Source organism: Thamnophis sirtalis, unplaced genomic scaffold, assembly GCF_051295495.1.
Source record: "Thamnophis sirtalis isolate CommonGarterSnake01/CBP01778 unplaced genomic scaffold, rThaSir2_p1.2 scaffold_4, whole genome shotgun sequence".
Taxonomy (NCBI): Eukaryota; Metazoa; Chordata; class Lepidosauria; order Squamata; family Natricidae; genus Thamnophis; species Thamnophis sirtalis.
Window position 1 is genome coordinate 47,912,291 of NW_028261384.1, and position 16,030 is coordinate 47,928,320.

A 16,030-nucleotide genomic window follows, 5' to 3' on the forward strand; every position below is an offset into this window, starting at 1 on the left:
TGCCTGACAAACTGTCTCTGAGATTTGTTTTTGGATCAGAATCCCCCTGTGGGGGGGTGAAGAAGAGGCAGCGTCTCATCAGACCCAGAGGGAGTACAACAGGTCCCTCATAGGTCAGAGATTTGCCCTCTGAATTAGAGCCACATGGCAACATGGCTGCACAAGAACTGGTTCCAGGCCAAAGCAGCTGAACAGGAGCGTTCAGAGACAAGATGAAAACCTGGTGAGATCTATTAACCCACAGTTATAAATCAGAATTTGGAAAAGGCAAAGAATCTTGAGAGCATAAATAATATTGATGGACAGATTGGGATTTTTGCGAAAAGAAAGAAGGGGAAAAATGGAGGCTTGAATCACTAGCTCCATAGAGAGCCATTTGCTTGAAATAATTTGGACAGAAAGGAGAAAGAAGAGAAGTGATAAACCCACTTAAACACAACCCACTTAAACACAAACTCTAAATTTGGTTTTGGACTTGAAAAGTTTGTGTTTTTAAAGGAGTCTAGGAGTGTGAATATTTGCTTCGTCCGAGTGTCGTTTAACTAACATATCTTAAGCAACTCCAATTAATGAGAACTGGAATGCAACAAGGGAGAAAGATCAGTATATATATAAATAAAAGATCAGTTGAATTAACACATACAGAATTCAGACTGGGACAGCCTGGAAAAATAATTCACCTCTATTTTCAACAGTGCAAACAATGCACGTATATAGGAACACCTGTATCTTTCAGCCTAGATCCTGGGTGGAAATCCCATGAGCTTCGGCTCCCTGTCTGCTCGCTCCTAACGCTGGAGGCAAACTGCGTAGATCTGAGTGGGTCAGGCGATGCCCAGCATATTTACAAGACTATGCCTGCGCGAATATTGGTGGGAAGGAGTGTCATGTTCAAAGTTCTCTGCCTGGCCCATTCCCCTAACGGGAACAGTTCTGTAAACTGATTGGTCAGCCCGTCTGATAGCCAACTATAAAAAGGAGCTTTCAGACAGGAAATCAGTTGTTGCCTCTCACCAGGCTTTGCCGCTTTGTTAGCATTAAAATATGTTAGAAATAAACCATTTGCTTTACGAGACTCTGTTTCGCCTCTGTTATTGAACTCCCTCATTGTTCCCGGTATTGAACAAGAAAGACTAGGGGTGACATGATAGCAGTGTTCCGATATCTCAGATGTTTCCACAAAGAAGAGGAAGTCAAGCTATTCTCCAAAGCACCTGAGGGCAGGACAAGAAGCAATTGATGGAAACTAATCAAGGAGAGAAGCAACCTAGAACTAAGAAGAAATTTCCTGACAGTTAGAACAATTAATCATGGAACAACTTTCCTCAAAAAGTTGTGAATGCTCTAAAGCTGGAAGTTTTTAAGAAGATTGAATAACTATTTTTCTGAAATGGTATAGGATCTCCTGCCTAAGCAAGGGGATTGACTATAAGACCTCCAAGGTTCCTAATAACTCTGTTATTCTACTCTACTCTACTATATTTTAATTTTCCCAACAGTTTTATTTTGATAAGGTCAACATGCTTCCAATGCACTGGACTGCATTCTTGGAAATAAGGCACTATGTAGAGCTGATGCTTTGCTTGCACTGACCTATTTCATAAATTATCAGTTAAAATTAGGTAAGCAAAGCAATATTTTGCTTTGTGATGTGGACCCCAGTTTTGAAATCTAAAACTACATATCAAAATGGCAGACAAATGTAAAGTCACTAAAAGAATGCATAATTGATTTACTTCCAGGAAACAGAAGTCAAGATTGAATTACAGTACCTGCTACAATGAGCTAGGAGTTGTAGTTCAACTAGTAACTTAAGACTACAGGATGTCTATCCTTAGAAAGTTGAGTAAATTTCAAATAAACAGCAGTTTCTAATTTAAAAAGAGAGAGGTATATGGTAGCTGTTCACAAACATCAGCAGGATGGTAGATTAGAATATAATAAAAATCAATGAAGCCAAATCCTGTTTGAGCTTTTGATGTCGAATGATCTGTGGTAATGCAGTAGCATTGAGTAAAACCAAATTCCAATATTGATTTGCCCATTTTAGTTCTTCACAAGTATTGTTTCAATAATAGTCTCTACAAGGTCAGAGATCACTTGAGAAAAAAGATAAAATTGTAATTGAAGATATGCTTAATTAGAAAGGCAACCTTGATAATTGTATATTATAGTATTCTATACATAGCAGTTAGACGCAAAGTGGACATGAAAGAACTTGAACTGATTTTGGAGCACAATATAATCAGAACTAATTAACTACCTTTTTCTCTCATGAATTCATTTTGAGAAAGCCTAACAATGTATTTTATTCAGTTTTGCATGTTGTATAAATGCTGGTTTTGTCCTCATCTGGGAATGTCTAATGCATAATCAGCCATTGCCATATTTTAAGATTAAGTCACCTATGTTCTCCCCTTTTAGGAAAAGGGCATTACCATCTCTTAGAGATCTTGAAATAAAGGAAAAATATTGTTGAATATGCTGGTAGGGTTCTTTCTTTTGAATTATTCTACATACATGGTTCTATCTGCATACTTTAAGATTCTATGGATCCTATGTTATCCTTAGGCATTTTTAATACTGCAGTCAGTGGTACTTTGTTACAGGAAAGATTAAGGCTGAATTATAGTAAATATCAGTAATCATGTTTATGCCTAACTAGCTAACCCTTATTAGATTTTTTTAAGTACAGAAATAATGTTGTATATCAGAAATGTAATTGAGTGTAATTACTGCTGTGTCAATCAGTTGCCACAACATGATAACTGGAGATTCTCAGTCTGCAATTATCCAGAGGTAAAGGCTAGTTGGTGCTTGAAGACAATCTACTGTTCTGTTATTACATACTTTTTGTAACTGTCCTGTCTAGGCTTTCTACATAGCTCTAAGTTATCAGTTGGCCTTTGCTGGGAAAAGGGCTGTAGTTCTTGAGGCAAGGCATTGTTTTCATTCTGTTTTGTTATTTAAATCAACTCAGCTCCTGATAACTACATGGATGCTTCCATGGGGTTTTCTTGGCAATAAGAGACATGTGCTTTCTCATTGCCTTATTTCTGGATGATTTTTTAAAATTTCTCTTCAGTTTTGGGGTTTTCTTAAGTGTTTCTTCAAACACTAATCAGGTTCAACCCTGGTTTTAAGCTCAGATGGAAGAAGATAACAAAACAATTGTTGATCAAGGCAGAAATATTCAAAACTGTTTCTTGAACATGTGTGAAAATGGCTCACAGTACAAGGGCCTGAATTAATTCTACTTATTCATAGCTAGTTTTTGAGAATGTTTAAAGCTAATTTAGGATATATAATAGTTACAATATACTTGTACAATATACTTTATCTACTGTAGTTGTATGCCTTCTGAATAGAGTGAGGGAAAACCTATGGGACTGTTAAATTTAGGCTTCATCTGTCTGTCTATATTGCAATATCACTATAGCAACCAAACATAAATCAAGAAAATAGCCCCTTTTGTAAGTTTGTTAATAGGCACAACATGCTTCTTTAGAAAACCCAACTATTCTTTCAATGGACTTTGATTGAAAGTCAGCCTTTTCTACAGACACATTCACATTCACATCTAGTAGCAGCTTGTATGGCTGTCCAAGGCCTAATTTATTATCCTTTAAAGATTGTATAAAGAAAAAAATGGTTCTCAGAACAATGTTTATATTCAAAGGAATAAGCACAGGACCACAAAAGAGCATCCTTTTGTTCTTGGTGTGGAATATTAATCTTTAACTTCTTTGATCACACCATCTTCCAGAAAGCTTTTTGTGTTTGGTTACCCATATTCTTGCCTTGTAATGGAGATTTTGGCTACATCATCATCACCACCATCATCATTTTTCTACCCATTTTCTACCCCCACTTCCCAATGGAAAGGAATGCTCCCTGACATTCAAAGTTTTGGTTTGAAGTTTTCTTAGGGCCACGCTGAACATTCTTACAGAAGATCCTTGAATTCTCTGTGCCCTAATTATTTTAAAAGAGTTGAGAACTTAAAATAAAATAAGGCGTAGGTATGCAAATGAAGAATCAGTTCTCCTGCTTCCTTTCCTATAGCCTTCTGTTTAAGTATTTTTCTCCCAGCAAAGCTATGCCTTAATGTGTGAACTTTACATTGGACAGGGAATGCCTGAGGCAGCATAATCTGTACTTACTCATTTGCCCTTTTCTTAAATTAAAAATGCATTTTTAATATTTCTGTGCTCTTCCTTTTGCATTTGCAGCAAATCACTCCTATCATGTAACTCAGCCAGAAGTGGCCAAAGGCAGTTTGCTACCTGAGGTCTTCCACCCCTTCTCCTAATCAAGTTGTATTGAACTCAGTTACTCAGAAACTGATGTGAGGCCGAGAATCACAAAAAATAGCTTCTAAAATACAGTAAATGAAAAATAGCTTGCTCTTGGTTGCCATTTCATAACACTTTCTTTGCCTTGAGATTGGCCCACATTCAGCAGACAATTTGAAAAACAGAAAGCAAGTCTTCTTTCAGCTTCATATCACTGCAGAGAAGAGTGTGGGTATTTGTGACTGATGCATAATTTCCAATCCCTGTGAAAACTGCAATAGGAAAAAAATATCCCTAGTTTTATCAAGTCATCAAGATGTCAGAATCTAAAAAAAAAGTCAGGAAGGAATGCAATGAAAATAGCCCAGAGCCTTTGATGCAAGAGGGGGAGTTAGCGATCATTGATTCTAAGACAAGATTTTGCTTAAAGGCATTTCAAAATAATTTGTTTTTCTGTTACTTTCTCACGGGGAACAAAAATAAGGGAAAAATCTTTGAGGTACAGTTAATATAAGAGTTATTAACCTTTGGTTGTAAAGATCAGAAAGTAGAGTAGAAATAATATTACTTTAAAGAAAATCAAACTTACAACAAATAACAATTATAGAAATATTCTCTATTCTAGGATTCAAGTGGTTTCTAAGAATAGGCAACTAGTGAAATTCTTAAGTAGGATATGACCCTACTGATTACATTCAGACATTAAATGTTATGATGAACTATAAAAAAAAGTCTATTTCAAGTCAAGGTCAACTTCTGGGGCTTGCATTGTCAATTCAGAAACCTTTTGCCTTTCCAATTTGGCCAGTACTTGCATTTCTGAGTCTTATTTCCCCAAATACCTCCCTAGCAGGTCTGACCCTATTTAGTTTTTTTCAAGAACTTAAGATCATCTAGATGTTGCTAGTTATCATAGTGTTATACCAGGAGTGGCATACACCTTGCCTACTGGTTTGCAAATATGAGCATGCACATGTGCTTTTGTTGTAAAAATGACCTAAATGGGATGTCATAGAGCTGGGCACAGGTGGGCGGAGCCACCCACGATTTCTGCTACCAGTTTGGGTTATCTGGATTTGAGATGAGAAATGTTTGCTTTTATTTTCACTTACCATTGTGTACACATCTTAAATTCTAGTTTATTTTAATATTTTGAAACAAATTATTATCACCACCATGATTTGGAAGTTGGTTTTGATTTAGACTAACCTAATATAGCTTAAAATATTAATGTCTGGAATTGCAAAAAATTCTAAAGCAAAACTTCCTAGAAATAGATAGCAGAGTTTTTAATCTTTCAAATCCATGGATGCCTACGTTTGGATTATAAATATGTGAACTCATTACTAGAGTTAAATGTAGCTCCTGTAATGTACATTTTCATCCTTAAAGAGAGTCAGTCAAGACTGTATATATGTTATGCAGTTGAGATATCATAAAATGCATAGTTGTATGTAGTTGAATTATTTCATAATTCCCATTTACAGGTTTTAGCAATTAACCATGATGTTTTTAGTTTTATTTCATTAATGAATGTTTGGTATTTATAGCTATAGTCATAATAAGGTAATCTGTTGTTCATGGATAGGCAACTTATTTCAGTAATGCTTGATGAACATTGGTATCCACCAAGCTTCCCTCACAATCTGACTTTATAATTATTTAAGTGCTCCATTTTCGGCACTCGATGCTACTGTTTTGCCTTAACATTAGTTTATATATGAGAATGTATCAGCATTGTCTCAAAATAATACATCATTTCCCCAAAGTTGTCTAAATCTTCTGCAACTGTTCTGAGGAGAACATATTTAAATATTAAATTGGATGAACAACCACAGGAATAGCAAAGACAGTATAAAGTGTGTACTTTGTCTTCTATTTCATAAATTCTCATTATCCAAGATGTATCTTAACAGTTATAAACATGCATGACATGGGCCGGAGGGATATAATCATATAACTCATGCAGTACTTTGTAATGTTTTCTTTTGACTGATGTTTATTATATAGAGAGGTGTGTTGTAATTGAGTTCTGATTAGGAATGACCCCTAATGTCAGGCATGTCTTTTTTTTAATTTAGTTTTTTCTGCTCCCAGGAATTTCAAATAGTGTCCCATAGGTAATTTTTCCAAAATTAGTATATTGTATATATGTTGGCACTATAACTCCATAATGTTCAGAATTGCCAATCTGAGAATTACAATAGTTCTCAATGTACAACAGTTCATTTATGTAACTATTCAAAGTTACAATGGCACTAAAAAAAGTGACTTATGACCAGTTTTCACACTTACAAACATTTCAGCGTCTCCAGGGTCATGTGATCAAAATTAAAATGCTTGGCAACAGATTCATATTTAGAACATTGGCAGTGTTCCAGGGTCATGTGATCAGCTTTTGCAACCTTCTGAAAAGATAATCAATGGGAAAACTAGATTCATTTAACAACTGTGGTATTGACTTAACAACTGCAGTGATTCACTTAATTGTGGCCAGAAAAGTTGTAAAATGGGGCAAAATTTACTTAACAAGTGTCTGTTTTAGCAACATAAATTTTGGGCTTAATTGTGGTCATAAATATAATCTCAAAAATCTGGAAAATAACAAATTAGGGATGATGGCTTGAAATCATATTTGTATTTAAAAGATTAAACTGAGCCAATCTATCAAATATATATATGTGTGTGTGTGTGTGTGTGTGTTTATTTGTGCTGATAAATAAATAAAGGGAGACTAGTATAGATCTATTTCAAGCTATTTAGCTCTCATCAGCTAGCCATACCTTTACTGGGATTCGAACCGTTATATATATATATATATATATATATATATATATATATATATATATATATATATATATATATATATATATATATATATATATATATATATATATATATATATATATATATATATATATATATATATATATATATATATATATATATGTTATATTTATGCTGATAAATAAAGTTGTGACTTTAAGTGTGTATATATATATATATATATATATATATATATATATATATATATATATATATATATATATATATTCTGAAAGCATTAATGTTAACCTCACAATGTGATTAGGCTGGGTACCCACTGTTTTGCCATATAGGCTGCATTACTCAGCGACCAATTATACCAAGCAAGAGCTGGTGTCTTAAGAACTGTAGTACGCTTCAGCTGGGCACACTATGTAGAATTAATAATAAAACACACCCACCCACACAAACACACCGAGAGGGAGGGAAGGAGGGAGGGGGAGAGAGAGAGGGAGAGGGAGAGAGAGAGAGAGAGAGAGAGAGAGAGAGAGAGAGAGAGAGAGAGAGAGAGAGAGAGAGAGGAGGAGAGATGTTTATATGATAATTTCTGTCTCTGAACTGGTTTATTTTAATTTATTTTAATTTTTATGTTACGTGTTACAGATGAACTTGATCATATCTAGTGTTTAACAGGTAGTTTTTTGCTCTGAAGTGAGTGTATGTGTATTAGAAGTGGCAATAGGAGGGAGGAAATAGAAACATTCATTTTTAATCTGTTTACCCTGAGAGATTGCCAAGAAATTATTCATCCCTTCTAATTCATTTTTTTTTCCTTTTCAGCTATGGGACAAAGGATTGTTGAATATATACCATTATCTAAAAGTAAGCTCTATATTATTTATTTGAACTGAGATAAAAATACTGCACTTGTTGTGTAACCTAGTTGTGTCATGCTCTATAAAAGCATTCAGTCTTTACTGTTTTCTAAAAACTTGTGGAATTTTCTTTATTATGCAACCACTTTTATCTTCTTCGAATTTGAAGTTCCACCAATAAATCATTGCCCATTGCTTTTATACTATTTTCTGTACATATTGTTCAGCGTTGCATAGTGTATTTTCAATTATACTCAAGACGTTTTTTAGTATTTTTTTCCTTTTCAGTAGTTTTTCCTTAAGGACAAATATGGTTGTGGTGGCCTCATTCAGTCCTGGAGACAGTTAGAGCTTAATCCACAATCCAATTAAGGCCAAACAATTGGAGGTAAATTTATATAATGAGAAAATATATCTTCTGCTGTAAAATAAATGAATAAATGTAAATACTAAGGAAAACCTTACTTTGTTTGTTTTTATCTTTTTAAGTGTCATACATATAGGCAGCATAATGACCACATTTAGGTGTAATGAAAAACTAAGTTATTTAAAATATGAACAGACTTTAGGTTTGCTCCTCCAGGTACATGTTATGAAGATATTCCTGTTTCATTTTCATTAAGTTGTAATTCAGTGCCATGTGTTTCTGCTTTATTGAAATAACCATGTTTTCAAGTTGGTTTGCTTAACCATATACATATAATACTAAAACTGAAATTAGTTCAGTCTGCTGAAGAAGAGAAGCAGTTTGAGATTCACTTCTTGGTAGGATTTTCACCATGAATACTTGTTATTTGGTATATATGGAGCTGCAATTGTTGTCCTGAAACCATATAGTGGTTATTGGTTTTAGAGAAATTATGTGGCTCCTAAGTCAACAACCTTTCTTTAGAAATTGAAAAAAGGTACTATAATTATTTATGGGATCTTTATCTTATGTGATTTTTTGGAAAAAAAAACTTATAAGTTTCTTTTCGACTATCTTGTTAATTTCATTCAACTGGGCTTTCTCATTCTTCTTTTCTTTTCATTCTTTTCCCTTTATGATTTGCTTTATGGTTTTTTTCTTCACTTTTATATTGTGTCCAAGCAGTCATCTGGAATTGGGCAATATCTAAATTTAATACATTTAATTAAGTACATTAAAAAATGAGTGCAGATTATTTTTATATTCTTTTGACCCAGTCTTATTTCCATGTAATAAAATAGACTTGCAGACATTTTCCATTCATTTATTCACAAATATTCATTTTCTCAATGTTCTGATTGATGAATCCAATCAAAGCAAGCATGGATGAGACAATCCAATCTCTGAATGCAGAACTTTATTGAGAACATCATTTTGGCACTGATGAGCAAAACCAGCTCTAGCTAATTCCCATGTAATCCACATAATTCAATATATAATTCTTCCTCCCCCTGTTAGTGCAGGTCACATTATCCAATTGAGTGTCGTATTGTTATGAGGAAAAAGTATTTGGGTTTGGCAAGCGAGCACATGCAGAAGTGTCCTTGACTTGGCTTGTCTTCTTGATGTCTGGAACCTACATTCCATCTCATCCTTCCTTTTCCCTGTTTCATTGGCAAGCTGAGAAGTGATAATAGTTGCAACAGCATAAGCGCACTTCGCACTTGACACATTTCTCATAATAACACATATTTTACACATAGGTTTTATCAGCATTTCAGTGTCTTAAAAATTCTCAATCCATTTCCTGCCTTCACTAAAGAGTTTACCAAGATAATAGATGTTCATCTATCATTCTACTTAGTCTACTTTTTTTCTATTCATGTATAATTTTCAGATTTTTCTCATTGTTAACTCTTTTATCCTTTCAATCAAATTCTGCAAAATATCTCCAGAGCCATATTAATAAACTAATTTCTGTATCCCCTTTTGCTACCTTTCCTATTATACAATGCCCAACCCTGGATCCTGTAGTAGTGGGCCATGGCCTGTTCGAAACCAGGCAGCAGGAAAGATGGGCAAGCATGCACGCAAGAAACTCCACCTGCATGACTGGAAGGCGCTTGGCTTGTACTCGCAAGTGAGGCTCCACTTGTGTGAATGGTGCTTCATGTCTGAGTAGTGGACGCTTGCATGCAAAGTGCCATTTGAATGAGTGAAACTTTTTATCTGACTGCAAATCCCCACCACTCGCAGAAGTGGAGCTGTGCATGCATGCCTGTCACTTTTACATTCCCACCTCCACCCGCCACTGGGACAGGCTGCCAAGCTAGAAAGGTTGGGGACTTTTGATATAAGGTAATATTAACAGCTTTATTCCAACCATCAGGCCTTGATCTAGCCTTCGTACAACTTTAATCAAGTCACACAATTATTCCATAAGCAAAGCATATTCATACATTAATACTTTTATACTTCAGTTTTGCCATTTTTCAACATTCTCACATAATGTATTCCTTTTCATCTTTTTTTTGTGCTTGGAGTCTAACATTTATAGCATTTAAGTTCAATTCTTCCAGATCACTATAATTCCTTAAAAGTCCAAAATTTCCTTCTTTTAATTTTTTTGCAAATTATTTCTCACAAAAAATATTTTTAAAAAGATTTTTATTCTTAATTTCATTTATTTATTTATTTATTTATTTATTTATTTATTTATTTATTTATTTATTTATTATTCAAATTTATATGCCGCCCAATCCCAAAGGACTCCAGGCGTCTTACAAAAGAAGAAACAAGAAAAAGAAAATAAGAAAACGACAGTTTAAAATTCACAAAACACATACATTCATTCTGATCGGGGCAGGACCTCAATAGCCCCAGGCCTGCCAGAACAGCCAGGTTTTAACAGCTTTCCTGAAGGCCATGAGAGTGGGTAAGGTCCGGCTCTCTGGGGGTAGCTGATTCCAAAGGGTCGGAGCAGCCACAGAGAAGGCTCTCCTCCAGGGGCCCGCCAGCCGACACTGTCTGGCTGACGGCGTCTGAAGGAGGCCCAATCTGTGGGATCTTACCGGCCGTTGGGAGGTATGTGGCAGTAGGCAGTCTTGCAGGTACGCTGGCCCTAAGCCATGTAGGGCTTTAAAGGTAATGACCAACACCTTGAATTGCATCCGGAGACCAATTGGTAGCCAGTGCAGCTCACGGAGGACAGGTGTAACATGGGTGTACCTCGATACACCCAATATCGCTTGCGCGGCTGCATTCTGGACTAGCTGCAATTGCCAAACGCTTTTCAAGGATAGCCCCATGTAGAGCATGTTGCAATAATCCAGCCTTGAGGTGACAAGGGCGTGAGTAACCATTTGAAGTGCCTCCCGATCCAAATAGGGCCGCAATTGGTGCACCAGGCGAACCTGGGCAAAGGCCCCCCTGACACAGCCGACAGATGGTGATCCAGTGTCAGCTGCGAATCCAGGAGGACCCCCAAATTGTGGGCCCTCTCTGAGGGGTTTAAATTTTCACCCCCCAGGATTAAGGATGGACTGTCTGGGCTGTCCTTCGGGGGCAGCATCCAAAGCCACTCAGTCTTATTGGGATTGAGCATAAGTTTGTTCATCCCCATCCAGATCCTGACAGTTTCCAGGCATCAGCACATCACGTCCGCCGCTACACTTGTGAGCTTTGTTCACAACAGACCTGGGATTTAGCAACAACAACCTGAGACCAGGGCCCTGATCTCCTCTGCCACCAGGTCCTTGAGTTGAGCCTGAAGGGCCGGAACAAGGAATCGCTGTAATGTAGCGAGTCCTTCTTCCCCGGTAATGGCTAGCCCTACAGTTCCCGTCATATCTGCCCCTCCTCGTCGTAACCGAAATGCTCTGACCCTCCCCCATCCCCGTAGACCCCCCCTCTCCCATGGCCCCCATTCTTCCCGGCAGGCCACGTGCACCATTCACTCTAGGATGGGAGGCGAGTCTGGTCCCCCATCCACTTCTGCTTCTGCACTCAGTGGAGGGGGCTCCAGGTCGCACTCCCAGTCCTATCATATTCACCAAACAAACACTCTCCTCAGACAAACCCCACAGTAATCGTTAAAATACAATACAATAATACAATAATTAATTAAGTTAAAAAGTGGGTGCATTCTCTCTCACATTCATACAATCATACACTCAACAAATTAGTTAAAACACAGTTCTTAAATCCGTGAAGAAGGCGGTCAGCGCAAGTCTGAGGCGGCTGGGGCTGGTGATAGTTTGGGAGGGACGGGTTCCTCGCTCTTTTTCTCCGCGGGGTTTAGAAGTGGTGTAAAAAGTCTGGGGCGGATGTTTACTCTGCTGGAAGCTCATTGTTTAGCTTCTTTGCTCCTTTTTAACATCTTTAACTGCTGGGTGAGATCCTCTATCCTCACAGGATGGGTAGCATCAGTATGCTGATGCTATCCAATGTATACCTCTGCACTGGGCTTGCTTGTGTTTGTGTTGAAAGCACCAAAGCATTCCCCAGCTGAAAGGATTAGCTGGTGACAATATTGTTACCCATGGGATGTCTGGTTGGCAGTTCCTTTCCTATCCCCATTAGTGTGCCCACTGAAGTGATACCTATCTATCTAATTGTGATTACTTGCTTTCAAACTAATAGGTCAAAGGAATTGGAGTGAAAGATGGAAGATCACCCCATCATGCAGCAGCAATTGGGTCTCAATCATGGGATTGCTGATTGTTAACCCAGCATCGAACTACATGAGTTACTGCACTCCTTGAGTTCTGGGCATGCCATTGTTGATTCTGTTTCATTGTACCTGGTGGCTATGGGGATGGAGAACAATGGTTGTGGGTAGGAGGATCTGTTGCATACAGGAGTTTACTTTTTTTGGTCTGGGTGGGGGTTATACTCTCCCAGACAGACCTGGTGCATAATCAAGTTCTGGGTGTCTCCTGGATTCCTGACTCTTACTTGAGGAACATATTGCAGATGTCTCTAGAAGACCTTTGTTCATCTTCATGCTATGGACCAGTTCCATTCTTTCCTGAATCAAAAAGCCCTTCTTTCAGTCATTAAGGTCTTGGTCATTTTGTGAATGGATTACCGCAATGTGCTTTATATGGGTTATCCTTAAAGAGTATTCAGAAGCTACAGTTGGTGCAGGAAAGTCAGTGAGAGCAGTTTTGGGTGGCTGCCAAGTTGTGTATGTAACACATCTACTACATGAGCTGCATTGAGTGACAGTTTGCTTCCAGGTTCAGTTCAAGGTAATGATTATTACCTTGAAAGCCCTTTATGAAATGGAACCAGGTTACCTGAGCAACGGTATCTCAATTACATGTTCCCATCCCATCTGGTTAGGCAAGGAGGATATGTTGCAGATACTATTAATTAAAGAATTTTGCCTGCTGGGATCCAGGAAGAGATCTAGTCCTTTGAAACATCTTGCCTCTAGAGGTGAAGCAGGCCCCCACTCTTGAAACCTGGCCCTGCCAATTGGCATGAGGATCAAAGAATTATGTGCATTGAGATATCGTGTTTGGTGACATGAGGCTGCTTTCTCTACCTTTTAAAATCTTAATATTTTAATTTTAACTTAGTTCTTAGCTTTGTTTCAGTTTTTTATTTATGCATCTATACCCCTTTTTTGTTTTCATTGTAAGCCACTCAGAGTCACTTAGATGAAATGGATAGTATAAAATCTGATAAACACAAATAAAACAAATAAATATTGCTGTGAGGAAAGCGTTGAAGTTGGTGTCCTTTGGAATTTGAAAGCATATGTAGTGTAATATCACACTGGTTTTAAAAATGGGCTGTACTGCTCAAAAAACATTCTTGGGTAAAACATGTTGGTCTTGTTGGGCTTACAGGTCTTGAATATATTATTTAAATGTGCTGAATACATATTCATAACCCATCATTAAGCATTCCTCCCTGTGAAAATGAGAGGCTGATGTTTTTATAAGCTTGTCCTGAACCATGTTTTAATATTTTGTTGTGATAGGACTGATTTTAGTGATAAGGTAGAACAGACATTGTTGAAAAGATTGAGTGAATATTGAAACTGGAATTTTAGTGGGAGCTGTACATTATTGGAGCTGTACATTATTTCAGTAAGATTGGAATTTTATTGGATTTCCATTTAATTCCAAGCCAAACTCATATTTAAAGCTATGAAAGCAATTTGATACAAGAGTATCTGAAAAGACAATATGTTTTCATGTGTTCTTCCTGCCTAGTGATATTGCAGGGGTGAAATCTGTGCCTAGTGATATTGCAGGGGTGAAACCTGTGCTGTTGAGTATACCTACTGTTGAGGTATATATGGTGATAAGAATGCAGGACAGACTTACTTATTTGCAATTTCAAAATAGTGAGAGACTTCTTTTTTATTAACTATTTCCTATTATTTGTTTATTATGACCTTTTTCATTGTGCTTCAGTATTGATTTCTATGCTGCTTTTCACTCTCTTAATTTCTGGTTCTATTTTCTTTGCTGCTGAAATGCTACTTTGTTTCACTATTCAAACCTGGATGATTTAAAACAAGATTTGTTGAGAGTATATATAGATTCACTTAACTCTATAATAGCAACTGGTCCTCAAAATTTAACAAGGAACAAAACAATTCCAAATAACAAATTCTGAACTATGTCAGCAACTCCCAGAGGAATACATATTTTCTTTACATCCTAGCCTTTTCTTCTGATTTTCAGCCAATAATGTTTTGTGTAAGTGCAATTTTGACAGTCAACGTTGAGAAATAATAATAGAAGTCAAAATGAAACCATTCAAATAACATAACATTATAAACTGTAATGATGCACAAATTATGGCTGAGAATGTTCGGACACTAATGAGTCTTAAAATTCAAAACCAGACTAATAAGATTTAAATGAAACTTAAACTGCCAAGTAATTCAACATATATGCCTTTTTCTCCCAACAGCCAACTTAAGGACATATCTATAACACTTATCAAGAACTCTTCTTGATGATATGGAAACAGCAGAATGGATCTTAAAACAACTCTCGATTTTGATCCATTTTACAAGATTTTGATATCTTCCTAAAGGCAACATGGAAAATTGAGAAAGTGGAGCTTAAAGAATATATATTCTTCTTGCAAACTGTCTCCAGCTTTGAGGATAGTCATGCTCATTCTGGTTTTGTATGCTGCCCAGACTCATCATTGGTAAGATAGGAAGCCACGTACATTTGATTAATACAATTAATCAAGATAAAATAAAATAACTATATCAGTTATGCCAAAATATTTTCCATTACTTTTGTCCTTACAATGTGTAATCATTTGACTATTATTGAGTTAATAAAATGGTAACAATGCATTTTAAGCATCCAGTATCTTTTGGAAGCTTTAAATGAGGTTCAGTTGTTGTTCTTTAACTACAGAAACAGAATGGATTGGAGTTCTTTCTAATTTTAGCATTCCCAGCATAGATTTCTAAACTCTTTATTACCAAATTCTCAATTGTACATAACTGTACAAAAGTATTACTAATTTAAATAGTTATTTTTGATTAATTAACTCATGGTGGGGACATTGTCAGATATATAGATACAGGTAAAGGTTCCCTTCGCACATATGTGCTAGTCGTTCCTGACTCTAGGGGGAGGTGCTCATCTCCATTTCAAAGCCAAAGAGCCAGTGTTGTCCGAAGACGACTCTGGTCATGTGGTCGGCATGACTAAATGACAAAGGCACATGGAACGCTGTTACCTTCCCACCAAAGGTGGTCCCTATTTTTCTACTTGCATTTTTACGTGGTTTTGAACTGCTAGGTTGGCAAAAGCTCGGACAAGTAATGGGAACTCACTCCATTACACAGTGCTAGGGATTCGAACTGCCAAACTGCCGACCTCTCTGATTGACAAGCTCAGCATCTTAGCCACTGAGCCCCCAGATGCTTACATGGAAGCATTATAAGTATTTTTGCTTTCTTTCACTGGGAACAGAAAGTGTAATCAAAGAAGCTGGTAACAATTGTTAAGATCTGTATTCAAAACCTAGTAGTTGCCTGCATAAACTCATAGTTTGTTCATTTATTAGTTCATTCAAATTTTGAGACTGCCCAATTTGTCATTGACTCTGAAAAGCTTATTTAAAAGAAAAAAGAAAAGAAAAACTGATAAAAAGGAACATGCCCAACCAGAAAAACAAACGCTCAACTTTAAATT

At 36.6% G+C, this 16,030-nt stretch overlaps 1 protein-coding gene across 1 annotated transcript in view; it reads left to right on the forward strand.

Annotated features, from left to right (window-relative positions):
* RARB (retinoic acid receptor beta) overlaps positions 1-16,030 on the forward strand; it is a 278,793-nt gene that overhangs the window by 67,823 nt on the left and 194,940 nt on the right. Inside the window, exon 2 of the mRNA XM_087712874.1 lies at positions 7,902-7,943. Coding sequence (XP_087569000.1) covers positions 7,902-7,943 — 42 coding nt within the window. The remainder of the gene's footprint in view (positions 1-7,901; positions 7,944-16,030) is intronic.